Below are 16,273 nucleotides of genomic sequence, written 5' to 3'. Positions count from 1 at the left end.
TATGGGAGCACGGCCCGAAAATGCGGCTGTCAGTCAGCGGCCGGCCGTGCCCGCGATCGCGGACAGCAATTGCGGGCACGGTCGTGTGCATGGGGCCTTAGTTTGTGTGTTTTATAAAAAAAATAAAAAAATAAAATTTGTTTAGTTAGTGTTAGTGTTAGTTACGTTATGGCGAGGAAGTTGTTTAGCGCCGAGGAGGCATACGCCATGCTGTGGTCTGAGTCGGAGACCGCATCAGAGATGGCGTCCGAGATGGAACCTGTTTTAGGTAGTGACGATGACAGCGTCACTTCAGGTTCATCTTCAGGGGACGTTGTCCCTGATGCAGTCGAAACTGCAGAACATGAAAGCGCAGGGCCAAGTAGCGCTGTAGCACGGGACAGCCTGGTCCCTCCAGTCCAGGCTCTTGTATGGGCACCTGCCCCATCTTTTGGGCCTAGAATCCACGGATTTACTGCCACTCCTGGCATAACCGTGGACAATACAAATTTTGTCCAAATGGATTACTTCCATTTATTTATAACGGACGACATCCTAAATCAGATTGTCCACGAAACAAATTTATATGCCACGCAATATATAAGGCAGAAACCTTCATCCACCCATGCCAGAGATTGGACGCCCACCAATTTGCAGGAATTAAAAAAAAATTTGGGGCTCACCCTAAATATGGGTATTGTCAAAAAGCCCTCCATTAGGTCTTACTGGTCAACAAGACCCGCCCAAGCCACCCCAGTATATTCTGCAGTAATGCCCAGGTCTCGTTATGAGACAATAATGAGGTTCCTCCACTTCAATGACAACGCACAGGCCCCCCCAAGTACCGATGCAAACCGGGATCGGTTGTTCAAAATAAGACCGCTAATAAATTCCCTGAATAATTTATTTCTGCAACTCTACACCCCTGAGCAGAATGTAAGTGTGGACGAGCAGATATTTTGGAAGTGTTATAGAAACTCTGTTGAGTTTTGTAAAACCAGCTTTGAAAAAAAGCGATATGTGAAATAATCTTCTTCTATCCTCCGCCCTCCTACATCTCTATGTGATAAATAAGGCCACATATTTGGTATCCCCGTGCACGGGAGAAGTGACAGAATGTGAACGGAGATTAATTTTGACCGTGGTCTATACCGTGTGTGAAAAATGCTGGTATAAACTGACGCATTTGCTAAAAAATTGCTAATTTTATTTTGTTCCATCTTATTCAAGAAACTTTCAGAAGAAAACTGGACTGTCTAAAAATATGATAAACCCCTTGAAGAAAACCTTGTGGGGTCTGCTTGCGTGAATGAAGTCATTTATGGGGTGTTTCTAATCTTTCAGCAGCATTAGGCCCCCCAGAAAACAGTATGCGGCTATAAAATCAAATGCAAAATTCCTGGACCGAAAAGGCCAAAAAGCCTCCTTTTATGCCAAGCCCTGGCACATGCCCGCACAGCGAATAAGGCACACATATTTGGTATCCCCATGCACGGGAGAAGTGGAAGAACGTGAAAGGAGATGAATTTTGGCCGTGGTCCATACCGTGTGTGAAAAATACTAGCCTAAACTGACGCATTTGCTAAAAAAGTGCTGATTTTATTTTGTTCCATCTTATTCAAGAAACTTTCAGAAGAAAACTGGACTTGCTAAAAATATGATAAACCCCTTGAAGGAAACCTTGTGGGGTCTACTTGTGTGAACGAAGTCATTTATGGGGTGTTTCCAATGTTTCAGCAGCATTAGGCCCCCCAGAAAACAGTATGCGGCTATAAAATCAAGTGCAGAATTCCTGGACCGAAAAGGCCAAAAAGCCTCTTTTTATGCCAAGCCCTGGCACATGCCCATGAATAAAGCACACATATTTGGTATCCCCATGCACGGGAGAAGAGGAAGAATGTGAAATGCGATGAATTTTGTCCGTGGTCCATTTTGTGTGTGAAAAAGCTAGCATAAACTGACGCATTTGTTAAAAAAAAAAGCTAATTTTATTTTGTTCCATCTTATTCAAGAAACTTTCAGAAGAAAACTGGACTGTCTAAAAATATGATAAACCCCTTGAAGGAAACCTTGTGGGGTCTACTTGTGTGAATGAAGTCATTTATAGGGTGTTTCTAATGTTTCAGCAGCGTTACGCCCCCCAGAAAACAGTATGCGGCTCTAAAATCAAATGCAGAATTCCTGGACCAAAAAGCCTCCTTTTATGCCAAGCCCTGGCACATGCCCGCACAGTGAATAAGGCACACATATTTGGTATCCCCATGCACGGGAGAAGTGGAAGAATGTGAAAGGAGATGAATTTTGACCGTGGTCTATACCGTGTGTGAAAAATGCTAGCCTAAACTGACGCATTTGCTAAAAAAGTGCTGATTTTATTTTGTTCCATCTTATTCAAGAAACTTTCAGAAGAAAACTGGACTTGCTAAAAATATGATAAACCCCTTGAAGGAAACCTTGTGGGGTCTACTTGTGTGAATGAAGTCATTTATGGGGTGTTTCTAATGTTTCAGCAGCATTAGGCCCCCCAGAAAACAGTATGCGGCTCTAAAATCAAATGCAAAATTCCTGGACCGAAAAGGCCAAAAAGCCTCCTTTTATGCCAAGCCCTGGCACATGCCCGCACAGCGAATAAGGCACACATATTTGGTATCCCCATGCACGGGAGAAGTGGAAGAATGTGAAAGGAGATGAATTTTGTCCGTGGTCTATACCGTGTGTGAAAAATACTAGCCTAAACTGACGCATTTGCTAAAAAAGTGCTGATTTTATTTTGTTCCATCTTATTCAAGAAACTTTCAGAAGAAAACTGGACTTGCTAAAAATATGATAAACCCCTTGAAGGAAACCTTGTGGGGTCTACTTGTGTGAATGAAGTCATTTATGGGGTGTTTCTAATGTTTCAGCAGCATTAGGCCCCCCAGAAAACAGTATACGGCTATAAAATCAAATGCAAAATTCCTGGACCGAAAAGGCCAAAAAGCCTCCTTTTATGCCAAGCCCTGGCACATGCCCGCACAGTGAATAAGGCTCACATATTTGGTATCCCCATGCACGGGAGAAGTGGAAGAATGTGAAAGGAGATTAATTTTGGCCGTGGTTCATACCGTGTGTGAAAAATGCTAGCATAAACTGGCGCAATTGCTAAATTCTTGCATTTTTTTCCAATTTTGCCCACTTTAGAGAAAAAAAAAAAAATTATATATACTGACAAATGCCACTAAAACAAAGCCCTATCTGTCCTTTAAAAAGAGTGTAAAATTCAAAGATGAACTTTATTCACCTGCTGAGTTATAGTCATCTAAAGAAGCGCATAGCAAAATTGTGAAATTTGCTCTGGTCATTTAGCTGTAAAACAGCCTAGTCCTTAACCGGTTAAATTCATATTACCTTGATGCCTTGTAGTAATATATCCTTTAGGCCGGGTTCCCACGTAGTGTAAATGCGGCGGAATTTCCGAAACTGAATTGTGTGCAGAAATTTCGCAGCATTTACAGTAGCAGCAAAGTGGATGAGATTCGGAAAATCTCATGCCCACACTGCGGAAAAAAAACCGCAGAAGTCGTGCAGAACGTTTTCTATGCGTTTTTCAATTTCGGCAGCATATCAATTTATGCTACGTGTTCTGTGTGGAGATGCTGCATGTTTGGCCCATAGACTTCAATGGGGAGCAGAAATTCTGCAACCGATTTAAAACCGCTGGAAATCCGCAGGTTCACATATACTTTGCTATAGATAACGCTAAATACGCAGGTAAAGCCGCTGCGGGAAAAATGCAGCGTTTCTGCAGCAATATGAGCAGGGAAAAAAACGCACTATTTGGTGCAGATTTCTGTGAGCGCCTTTACCAGCGTTTTTCTAGAGATTCTGCTGTAGATTTACAGTTGCAGAAAACCTGCAGCATATCCTGTGTGTGGGAACATACCCTTAGGCTGAGTTCACATGTGGCGGATACACTGGGTGATAGCACGCAGCGAATCCAACCTGTCTGCCGCCAGGAATTCCAGGCGAAAAAGCTTGCCAAACTGTGATGCAGTTTTTCGCCTGGAATGTCCGCTGCGAAAACTGCAGCGCTTAGCTGGCATGCTAGCAGGCCGGCCTCCTGGGATGACGTCTCGTCCCAGGAGATCGCGGCAGTCGCATGGGATGAAGTCATAGCAGGAGGCCGGCCCTCTGGAGGATGAAACACAGACTCTTAGGTAAGTTCAATATTTTTTTTGTTTTGTTTTTTTGCGGTGGGTTTTGCTGCGAATCTGCCGCAAAAAAACGGAACAACTGCTATTTGATGCGGTATTTACAGCCCTGTTAAATTCAATGGGGAAATCCCGCAACATATAAGCGTCGTTTACGTAAAGACAATTGACATACTGAGGAATGAAATTCCGCATCGCAGGTCAATTTCTGAGCGGTAATTCCGCTCAGTATTTACGCAGCGTGTGCAGGAGATTTGTTCTATCTCATCCGCTTTGCTGCTACTGTATTTTCCGCAACAAATTCCGTTGCAGAGAATCCGCAGATTCTGGGAAAACCATTTTTAATGGGGTTTCTCTGGGAGTTGTATTAATGTCCCACCCTAAAACAACAGCATTAGACGGGCCCTATCTTTGGGAACTATGGGGAGCAGTTGACGTTAACGTACATATCGTTGATGAGGCTTACCCTACGGACATCTTATGTCTGAATAGAGATTGAATACATAGCTCATCCATAGAGCAACCTAAGGGCCAGGACACATATAGGGGTGGTAGTATGTTGGTTTGTAATATGTGTTGATTTGGACCCTCACACCTGACCGAAACCAGGAGGGGACTCAGTAGTGCAGTCTCAAGCTTAGGGCCTGTAACTTCCAAGTGATCATATCTCCGCATAGATGTAAGATATTAATATTCTTTTACTTTAAAATTCTGGTAGGTTTAATGCTCTTATCTTGGTTTTATGTGTTCATATTTTGTATGGTTTTTATCCCTTTTCCACCGTAGTTTTTTGTGGTTATGACGACTAGTAAATTCAGCTGAAAGTTTGGATGAATGACTGTACGTTCTTCTTCCGTGACTCTTCCCCTCCTCCCCCCCCCCCTCCCCCCCTCGTTCTTTCCAGCTCCAGGACTGCTGGGCTGATGTTAGTAGTAATGCCTCTTTTGAATTCACCTAGGAGCCAGAGGATGTGATGCCGTCTGTACCGCAGACGACGCCCATTCCAGTGATCACCCCAAAACCACCCAAAGAGCAGGATGAACCTGAAGAGCTGGACTTCATGTTTGACGAGGAGATGGAGCAGATGGACGGCAGGAAGAACACCTTCACTGACTGGTCGGATGAGGACTCGGATTACGAGATAGATGATCGGGATGTAAACAAAATCCTTATTGTCACTCAAACCCCACCGTCGTTGCGCAAGCATCCTGGAGGTGACCGTACCGGCAACCACACGTCTCGGGCGAAGATGAGTTCAGAATTTGCCAAAGCAATCAACGATGGTCTGTACTACTATGAGCAGGACCTGTGGACAGAGCAGTTTGAGCCAGAATATTCACAGATCAAGGTAAGTGACAGGGGGAACTATCAGAATCCCAAGCTTCTGCTCAAGGGGTTCTTTGAAGGCTCTTGTAGTTCTTAATATTTGATCGGTCCCATCTACGCAGCTGTTCACAATGGTTACCAAGCTCATGCTTTGTATAAAGTGATCTTTTATGGGTGAAATTCTACCTTCAGTATATACTTAAAGTGTAGGTAAACTTTTTAAAATACTTTTGACATGTCAGTAGTTTTGATCGGTCGGGGTCCGAGATCAAAGACCCCCCACCGATTGCTGAAACAAAGTGGCTAAAGTGTGCGCGGTGCTGCTTGGTTTCTGATCATCTTTCTATTGAGCCCATGCACCGATCCGAGGAAAGTCTATCAGAAACTAAGCGGCGCAGCTCTCAACCGAGCCCTACTGCCGCTTCGTTTTAGCGATCGGTAGGGGTCTCAGTGCTCAGACCCCCACCGATCAAAACTTCTGACAGGTCACTTTGACTTGTCAAAAGTTTTTTAAAGTTAACTCTTTTAATGTGTTACCAGAAATATACTACCTTTGGGTGGAGCAGTCCAAGAATATAATTTTGGGCTTTTGAGAGTTTCCGATTGCCTGTGGCTTCCCTTCAGATCTGTAAGCAGACTACATGCTGCTATTTTCTATTTTGTTTGACTGAATGCAGACTACTGACATAAATAGCAGGAAAGCTCTTAGTAATGTCAAATTTCCCATTTTAGATTACTGTAACTAAAATGAGGTTTTCTACTAGGGAAACCTTTAGGATATTCCCTAATAAGTTTTGGTAAGGTGGAGTCTTGATGACGTTCTGACCTGGTATATCCCACTACCCACCGAATGGTATAGCAGAGGTGTGTACGCCGTGATGTTTGACTCTGATGTGTTCTTGTTAGTCACACGCTCTGGCAGCACTTTCCAGGTCTGGCCTTGCATTGTAGATAGTATAGCCCTGTGACTTGTCAATGGGCACGTTCTAGTCCTGTTTAGCAGGATGTGAGTGGGCATGATCAAATTAGTCCTGGTGATGAGGCACACGATACATCGTCCTCTATGAAGATTCTCTGGAACGGATCCCCACTTCATTTCAGTTAATATTTGGCCGTCATTCGTCCGTTTTATACTGCTGCTGAACTTGTCACCAGATCTTGAGCCGCGTTGTGTATCCTGAAGGTATTGCTAGCTTGTTTGTACTTCTGAAGTACTTCATACTTGGTTTTCTGTTGTGGAGATTAGACATCTCTAATCCTCAAGTATACAATGCGGTTACCTTCTTTATTTTTATTTATTTGCCTTTTCTGTTCGCATATAGGTCCCTAATTTACCCCTTTTCAGTAATGGCTGATTTTTTTTAGCGGTTCTTCACCTCAGACTACCCAATAATAGTACTTTGCATTATGAGCCAGCACGTGTTCAGTAAGGCACTTTTAAGCTCTAAGAAGAATGCGGTAATGTATTTTGCCAGAATTGCAGATATCTTAAAGGGGTTTTCCCATGAAGGACATATTTGACATATCCACAGGATATGTCAGAAATATATGGGTCCCACCTCTGGGACCCACACTTATCTCTAGAACAGGGCCCCCTAATCCCAGTTTTTGTTCTCACACTGCCGCCTGTCCGCTTACGGATTACATGGTCGGGAGTTACGGAAATGGCATAACTCACTGAGCTGTTTATGTAACTCCCATAGTAGTGAATGACCGTTCCGAAAGCAGCATTGCATCAGAGCTACACTGTTTCTGTAACTACTATTCAGTTCTATGGAGTTGCGAAAACAGCGCAGCTCAGCAAGTTTTGCCTTTTCCGTAACTCCCAACTATGTAATCCGTAAATTGAATTGCCGGGAAGCAGTGTGAGCAGAAAAAAAACTAGAACAGGGCTTAGGAGGGCTCCGTTCTAGAGATAGGTGCAGGTCCCGGAATTGTGGACCCGTATGTATCTGACCCTTAGGACCTATCCTGTGGATATGTCATAAATGTTCTTCATGGGAAAACCCCTCTAAGACGCGGCCATGCATTCTGTCTCATCATTGAATTAAATGGGAGCTATAAAAACCACAATTGAGGGCACTTATTGTTGTTCGAAAACCTTAGACTGGATCTTGCCAGACTGTTTTTCTTATGTTGCCACCTTACTGCTATGGCCAAGACTGGCATAACAGTGAATGTGATTCAAACAATTGATGCCACCAGATACCATGTTATTGAGTTAGTGCTTAGTTGGAGACAAAGTCTTTAAAGGTGTCTGACAATTTGCTCATCTGCAAGTCATGAAGTGGTTTTCCAGCTCATGGACCGCTAAAGATGTCATTCTCTGACACGTCAGAGGATATTCAAAAAGTAGGGGGCTCCTTGCTGATATCCGCGGGGCAGCGGCACCAATTCGGTGCCACCTGTATCAATTTATGTTCTTTTTCATTGCAGCAAGAGGTGGAGAACTTCAAAAAGGTGAACATGATCAGCCGGGAGCAGTTTGACACTTTAACCCCAGAACCCCCTGTCGATCCAAATCAGGAAGTGCCACCTGGACCTCCAAGGTTTCAGCAAGGTAATAGTCTTAAGATTTATGAAAATTTTCACTTGGCTTTTTGTTATCTTTGAATAAGTTCACAGCCTTGACGCATACAGGATGGGCTATTAGCACTCCTCTCACTTGCAAAGCACATCTTTTTATTTTTATGGAATTAATGCGCAAATCACGCACCGCACACGGATGTGCGCTCGTCTGAATGAGCCCTTAGCTAACCATGCTGGATTACTGTGTGTGTGCGTGCCTAATGGCATTGAGTCACGTGCAGTTTAAGGTTTTTCCACTGGAGGGCAGCAATGCTTTATCTACAGCAGCACTGCAGGGACAAAAAGCTTTGACATTGCTGCACCCCAGCAGGTAACAGCTGACTAAATGCAGAGGTATTTTGCAACCTGTGAGACCTGAGGAGGCCTTTCTCTCCTATGCTTTATACTCGCCCTGCAATACCGGAACTGGCCAGCGCGGATATGGGGGCTGAGTTTATGTTTGACAAATGTTTGGGTTTAGGGTTTAAGGGGAGGGAACAACGCCATTTATAGCGTAGTAATTTAGTTCTCAAGTACGTTTCACTTCAAGCACATCCTGGAATTGTACACTTACCCCTCTGCCTTTTTGTTATTCATTTACAGTTCCCACTGATGCCTTGGCTAACAAGCTGTTTGGTGCTCCTGAACCCTCCACGATCGCCCGTTCCCTACCGACCACGGTCCCTGAATCTCCAAATTATCGCAATGCTCGGACGCCACGCACCCCACGGACGCCCCGGTTGAAAGATCCCACACTTACTCCTCGGTTTTACCCTGTTGTGAAGGAGGGCAGGACGATTGATGCCAAGGTGAGGTTTTGTTGATTTATTTTAAATGCATTTATAACTTGGCATCGACGTGTTTCCGGTGTTATTCACAGGTATTCTATAGGTGACGTCTGCCTGTTGGACGGCTTGTACGATAAGGGAAGTGGGCAGTTTAATCCCAAAAATATTCCCATTTTTGGACGACCCCCCCCCCCCCCCCCCCGTTAACTTGAGCTGTGTCCAGTTTGGCACCTATAGAAATCCATGTAGCTGAATCCCCACCCAATCGACTGCTCTCAGAGCAATTGTCCGTGCGCACCTACAAAATAAACAATGCAATCTTAGAGGGGTGCTTGTTGGAAATCTGGCTGCGGCTCCTTTATACCTAGCAGTGCCTGGGTGGAGTGGCTCAGTGTCTAGTAAAAGGGCTTGACCCCTTAGTTATCAAGGTCGATGAGGGTCCCAGAGGTCAGGCCCCCACTGATCAAGTAATGACGTATTTCATCCCTTACTGAGGTGTGAGAAAAAGCAGAATGCTAATATGACCAGCACAGGATTGGCCATCACTTACCCCCTAAAATGTTTTCCTTTTTATTTTTTTTAAAGACGCCAAGAAAAAGGAAAACCCGTCACAGCTCGAACCCACCCATGGAATGCCACGTTGGGTGGGTGATGGATTCAAGGGAACATCGACCACGAACTGCCTCTGTGAGGTAAGTTAGACATTTGATGGATCCTTCCGTAAGCTGAGTTCCTAAGATGTTTGGAAGGCCAACATGTTTGCTTCAGGTGCTGTAGCCCATGTGACTGGTCCCTTACTAATTCATAATGTCTATACTTTTATAAATAATCATCTTTATATAGCACCAACATATTCTGCAGCTCTTCACAATTTAGATTTATCCCACAAATGACTGCTTTTTAAGACATGAGTTTATTTTTCCTGCAGCTCCAACGCCAGTCCCTCTGAGGGTGCCCCAGCTTTGAGCAGCTTTGGATGTACACCTCAGTCTCTGCCAAAGTTCCAGCATCCTTCTCATGAACTGCTGAAAGAGAACGGATTCACGCAACACGTTTACCACAAGTACCGCCGACGTTGCCTTAATGGTAAGGAGCGCAGGACATGTGGCCACGTAATGTTCACTCTCTCCTGGAATTTTTATTTTTTTACAATTTTTTTTTTGCTTTTTCTTCCAGAGAGGAAACGGCTAGGCATTGGCCAGTCCCAGGAGATGAACACCCTCTTCCGTTTCTGGTCTTTCTTCCTACGGGATCACTTCAACAAGAAGATGTATGAAGAATTCCGTCAGCTTGCTGTTGAGGATGGAAAGGAAGGCTACAGGTTAGTTAGGTTCCATTTTTCTTAAAGTGGTTGTCCAGGCATGGGGCATTTTTTCACACTGATGACATCTGTATGTGATCGGTGGGGGTTAATCACCCGGACCTTGCACCGATCAGCTGCTCGAACTGCCTCCGGGCACCAGATGTCCAAGCCAGTCACAGTATAGCAGCCGTACTACATCTCTGCTCCTATTCAAGTGAAGCTGTACTGCACTGCCATTATGTAGTATACAGGGCCGTCTACTTTGGACCACTGCATAACATCCGGTGCCCGGAGGCAGCCAAAGCAGCTGATCAGGTGTGGGTGTCGGACCTCCACCGATCGTATACTGATGACTTATCCTGTGGATTGGTCACCAGCATGAAAAACCCGCCCCGTGCCTGGACAACCCCTTTAAGGCTTGAATGGTTTTGGATGTTGTCTATTTTTACATTAACATTTGGCCTTGTCTTCAGGTACGGCTTGGAGTGCCTTTTCCGATATTACAGTTATGGCCTAGAGAGAAAGTTCAGAGTGGACATTTTCCGGGACTTCCAGGAAGAGACCAGGAGGGACTATGAGACAGGTGAGTAAGGTGACATCTTGATGTATACTGCTACATCCCTCTTTGCACTGTGGTAATCCCATTGTTCTTTCTTTCAAAGGTCAACTGTACGGACTTGAGAAATTTTGGGCCTTTTTGAAATATTCCAAAGCCAAAAACTTAGACATTGATCCTAAGTTGCAGGAGTACCTGAGCAAATTCCGCCGGCTAGAGGATTTCCGAGTAGATGTAAGTAATTCTGGACGTGTGTGGTGTCTGCTATGGCAGCTCAGTCCCATTCACTTGAATGAGACTAAACTGCAATACCAAACACAGCCTATGGAGAAGAGTGGCGCTACCACCCTTTTTTTAATTGTTTCTCCCTACACTCTGATTGGCATGTGAAGGTGGAGGAACAATAATGATTCTTTGTGCGGCCTACAGTAAAGTAATAAGGGATTGTGCTTTTTAATTATACAAATTTTCATATCTCTTTTTGATTAGTGTCCATCAGGGGAGTTATAAATGGTTGGGGTTGTGTACATATTTTAAAGGGGGTGTATATTATTAAACATGTCTGCTGATTTTTTTTTTTCCCCCAGAAACCACACCACTGATATGCATGTGTGGTGTGTAGTATTGGAGCTCAGCCTAATTTATGTGAATTAGGCTAAGCTGCAATACCAGACACCACACATACATATCAGTGGTGCTGTTTCTAGAAGAAAAAAAGCCATGTTTTTCTAATATCATACACCCCTTTAAATCCGATCGGAGCCATTGTTTAATAGGATTTTCACCCATCTCTTTCCAGCCACCAATGGGAGAGGATGCAGGTTCTCGGAGGCGCCCGTCTCTGTCAGCGGGTGAAGGTAGGAGAAGATATCCCTCTCAGTCTTCCAGCAAAGGATCAGGTCACCAGTCATCCAATAACACAACAAAGGAGGACGCCAAAGGCCAAAGCCAACCCTCATCTGCCACCTTGGATTCCGAAACGTCAGGAAGAAATTAAAAATCTCGGCAAGAATGATGATTTTTCGGGGGGGTGGAACCTGTGGTTGATTTCCTGGCTGTGGGGAGGAATGTTTGGTTCGCAAACAGAGTGGGACTTCCCTCCACTTCCTATTGGAAATGGTTCTACAATAATCAGAGACTCCACGTTCTGGAGAAAACTTGACTTGTTCCCACGGCTTTCCTGCAAGGGTGGCGGATGCTTATCCCAAAAGAAAGAAGAAAATTTTAGTTTGCTTAGGGATATGAAATTTTAGTTTTTGTTTTTTTGGGGTCTTTTTTTTTTTTTTTTTTTTTTTCTCTTTTTAGCAGGAATCTGGAGGAAGGTGCTCATGTTGGGAGGGGGAGAGAGAATTTTTTTGTTTTTACATTTTTTTCCTTTTTTGTTTTTTTAAATTATTGAAATGCTGCCCTCCCTTTGAGCAGGGGCTGCCTGTGTGGCAAAAACGAATGCAAGCCTCATCTCTGCTCTGATTGCTGAATGGACTACCAGAATTTTGCTGTTACAGGCTTTGAAAGGACAAGATGTTATCACACGTGGGCTTCGAAGCCCACCGGGGTTCACCTGGGGCACCGAGATGGATTCCTCTTCCAGTTGCAATGTGGAGGATCTAACAGTTGTCCACCAGGTGGCGCTTTTTTTGCCCGACTTCATTTGATCCTACAGCGAAATCGTAAAAAAGAAACCTTCATTGCTTTCACAACAGCCCTGCTTTTCCTTTTTTTTTTTTTTTTTCTTTTTAAAGATATATATATATATATTTTTATTTGTTTTATTGTTACTTCAGACTGTGAAAGAGAAAACTACAGAAAACTTTAATAGCAAACGGCTGCATAAGAAAAAATGGAAGAAAAAAAAAAACTTAAAAAGAAAAAAATCTGCCTTCACTTTCCCTTTTCAAATTCTTTTAAGCGATGATTTAACAAAGTACAAAAAGTTGCCTTATTGTAACCTTGAAACTTGCAGAGCTGTCGTTTTCCCAAGAATTGGCAGCAGCCGATCAGAAGCAAAGATTGCAGTGGTGACGACGTGGCAACAAATTTCACCTCCCCCATCACTGCCACCATAAATGTACCCAGAGGGTTATTACTGGGCATTTACAGAACTGTTTGTCACTTAACGCAGAAAATGACTGTCATCCCCTCCTTCCTCCTTTTTTTGTTTTTTTTCTGGCAAGTATTGAATTCTGGTCATTGGGTATTGGGGCGTGTACACGTCTGTATACGTGTGTGTATATACTTTTGTGATATATACGTGCATATAAAGACGTATACACTCTACGAGGGTTGGTTGTTGTGCATCTGCTGTGTCCTTTAGGCATATAATTCTACCAAATGTTGGGAAACGTCCTGGTCCACGATGATCCTGGGCTGAAGATAACCAGAACCCTTATTTTTTTATTTTATGATAAACCATATCACTGCCACATTATCATCTTGGCTTTTAAAAGCTGGTACGTCTGATAAAAAAAAAAAAAGATTCCTCGGTTCTGTAAATGGGATGGCTGCCTCTCGAAGGTTGACGTTGGGCCGTACAAACAAGGTGCAGAATGCTTTGTATATTTTGGGTAAACTTGGCTTAGGCGTAAACTGCCATTCCATACAATGTGAACTGACATTTCATACTATAGGGCGGGTCAAGGCAAGCAATTACGGGCAACCTAAAGAGGGTGTATGTGACGCCACTCAACGTTGTGATCCCCAAATGACTGTATCCTCCCGTGGCTTTCACACACCGCATGACAAATGTTCCTCTAGCCCGTGCATTGATCAGTTTCGATTTTTACAAGAGTCTCCAATTTCAACATAAACTCAGTGTCCCCCACGGGGCAACTATTTTGTGGGCCGGGTCATTAAGTTTCACGGTGTTTTTGTATTCATTGCAAATTTCATTATGGCTTTGGCCCACAGAATATTTCCCTTCCCTTTTCCAATTGATTTGCTGCTGACTCGATTCAAACCGAGAGGTCATCATTTCCTTCTATCATTTTCGTTTTGTACCCCCCCACACTGGTTCTCGCACATCGTCATTCATTATGCAATAGGGTTTCATTGCATAAAATAATTTAGGGCTGGATCCTTAAGGAAATATTTTATTGCTGGTGACTTAAAGGAAGTGAATGGTTCCCTTCGTATTCCCTGCAGCTGTAAAGCGAAAATTTGAGTTCACCATTGCTGGTGTCTGGGTGCCAGCATTTCCCTACTTTTCTAGTAGAGTGGTCTTATCTTTTGTGGAGTCTGGGTGAGGGGCAGGAATGAGTGTCTATGTAACCCTCAGAATCCCCTTGAAGACATCTTGATGGTGCTTTAAGACAACCTCTCGATACCCCCTCCTCCGGTTTTTATATTTATGCAGCGGAAATGGGAAATCGTAGCCCGAAATATGCTTGCTTTTTTTTTTTTTTGGAGGGGAGGGGTAGGTTTGTGCTAAGAAAACCTATATCTTCTATTATGTATAGATATATTATATATAGATATCAGTCATGACTACATGGTTACACCCCCACCTGGCCTACATTTCTAGAACAGAGTTGACTAAATGTCTGCGTTTTGGTTTAAATTGTTCCTCACTGATATTCGAGAAAGTTTGAGGAAAAAAAAAAATTCTAAATTTGTTGTACCTTATGCAAGATTATTCTAGCACTGGTGACCTTTTTACTAGTGCCAGCACAGGGAATCTCTTCATACCATTGCCCACTTTTGAGCGGCTTCCACAAAAGCTACCTGGTGTGTAATTGGTATTTTAGTGGCATTTTGGCCCAGGGGAATCTTCACTCCCCAACTTGTTAAGGAGCACGCACACACACACACTACTGTGTTCTAGGCTTCACAACTGTTGTAGGTTCTCAAGGTGTCATACATTTGGCTTCCAGAAATTTTAATCAGATTTTGGCGTCGTTCTAATCTCCCAATTCCATCACATGCCAACCTCTAAAATTCCCCAAAAACACGCAAAGATTTGACTTAACTCCATGCAAGCTGCTTCCCCTCAACATGGAATGCTACAAGTACATAATCTTGCCCGTTATACTCCAATAAATCATTAAAAGAGCAGACAAATTCAAAAGAAAAAAGTGAAAAGAAAAAAAATGACAAATGTAAAATACTTGAATGAGCGCTTGTATTATAACATTAATATTATTCAGAGTATCCATTCTTATTGCGTTATGATTTGCTTATAGCTGTGCTTTAGTCATGGTAATTTGTGGTAATTCTACTTTTTCCTTTTTAATACAAAAAAAAATGTATAAAAATAAAAACCTTAAAAGACCAAATTTCTGTGTGTCGTGATTGATTTAGTTCTATTCGGTGTGTGTATATATATATATATATATATATATAACATTTCTATGGTGTTTGTTCATGCTATTTGGATAGACGGCGGCATATCGTCCGTAGAGTCGCAGGGCACACCGCTTCTATAAGGCCAGTGGTGGGAAGAGTGTATACATGCATCTGCCACTAGAGGTAGCTCAGGTTTATACTGCTCCCATTGAGTTTCATTCTACCTTTATACCTATGGCATTAGCTCCCCCTAGTGGTGGCTGCAGGCAGACATAATTATAATTTATTAAAGTGGTTGTCTAGTTTCGGAAATCTGTTGTTATACACCCTACTGGGAAACCCTAAGTTGAAAGAGAGGGGGTCCTCTGTTTAGGATCATCTCTTGGCTAGAGTGGAGAGCGGTTACTAAGAGTGTCTCGCTCTGAACGTCCTGTCCTGCATTATACAGACACCTACTGATCTAAATGGGCACTGTGTAATGCTTAATTTCCCCTGTGGTGGCGCTGCAGGGAAATTTGACTACTTACTGCAAGGTCTCCTCACAGATTACAGCTGGTTGCGGGAGGTCCCAGCAGTAGGACACTTTGTGATCCGCTTATTGTCAAGAAACCATCTAAAAAGTAGAGCTTGTCCAAAGTAGAGAACCCCTTTAATAGTTATTTTATTAAATCTGTCCGCACAGGATTTTGGACATAAAAGAGTGTTGGGTATTAAAGGGGTTTTCTCACTAAGATATTGTGTATCCCTTATCCACAGGATAAAGTGATAAGGTATGATTGCTGGGGGCCCCACCACTGGGACCTCGACTGATCGCTAGAACAGAGGGTGCCATTCCTCAGTTTGGATGATTTTAAATAGAGCGGTGGTCGTGCATGTGCCCTGCTGCTCCAGTTCATGTCTATGGGGCCAATGGAAAAAGCAGAGTACAACGACCGCTTCTCCATTCAATATCCTCACTGCGATTTGTGATTGGTGGGGCCCCCAGCGATCATACATTTATTACCTATCCTGTGGCTAAGTGATGCGTTTTCTTTGTAGGAAACCCTTTTTAATAAAGGTGTAGCATATCTGCAGAGCACTCAGTGGGGGATGGGGCTTAGTCTAACTTTTTATTATGGGAATGAAAATAGTCCTGTAGGCTTTAAATACCGGTTAGACCGCTCTTGTAGACTATTGTATTGGCCCAGCAAAGAAATTTTCTAAACATCAATAGAAAACACAAAAAGTTGGATGTCAGAATAAAAATGGTTAAACTGGTTATTGATCCTAAATCTTGAATAAT

General features: G+C 43.3%; 1 protein-coding gene across 1 annotated transcript in view; it reads left to right on the top strand.

Annotated features, from left to right (window-relative positions):
- LARP1 (La ribonucleoprotein 1, translational regulator) overlaps positions 1–13,499 on the top strand; it is a 59,136-nt gene extending 45,637 nt beyond the window's left edge. The window contains exons 11-19 of the mRNA XM_075856110.1: positions 5,128–5,517; positions 7,932–8,055; positions 8,667–8,872; positions 9,437–9,543; positions 9,780–9,937; positions 10,028–10,172; positions 10,628–10,737; positions 10,817–10,944; positions 11,510–13,499. Coding sequence (XP_075712225.1) covers positions 5,128–5,517; positions 7,932–8,055; positions 8,667–8,872; positions 9,437–9,543; positions 9,780–9,937; positions 10,028–10,172; positions 10,628–10,737; positions 10,817–10,944; positions 11,510–11,707 — 1,566 coding nt within the window. The 3' untranslated portion in view covers positions 11,708–13,499. The remainder of the gene's footprint in view (positions 1–5,127; positions 5,518–7,931; positions 8,056–8,666; positions 8,873–9,436; positions 9,544–9,779; positions 9,938–10,027; positions 10,173–10,627; positions 10,738–10,816; positions 10,945–11,509) is intronic.
- Positions 13,500–16,273: the final 2,774 nt, after the last annotated feature.

This window comes from Rhinoderma darwinii, chromosome 3 (assembly GCF_050947455.1).
Source record: "Rhinoderma darwinii isolate aRhiDar2 chromosome 3, aRhiDar2.hap1, whole genome shotgun sequence".
In the NCBI taxonomy this organism is placed as follows: Eukaryota; Metazoa; Chordata; class Amphibia; order Anura; family Rhinodermatidae; genus Rhinoderma; species Rhinoderma darwinii.
The sequence above is the reverse complement of the archived record's forward strand: the minus strand, read 5'-3'. Positions and strand labels throughout refer to the sequence as shown.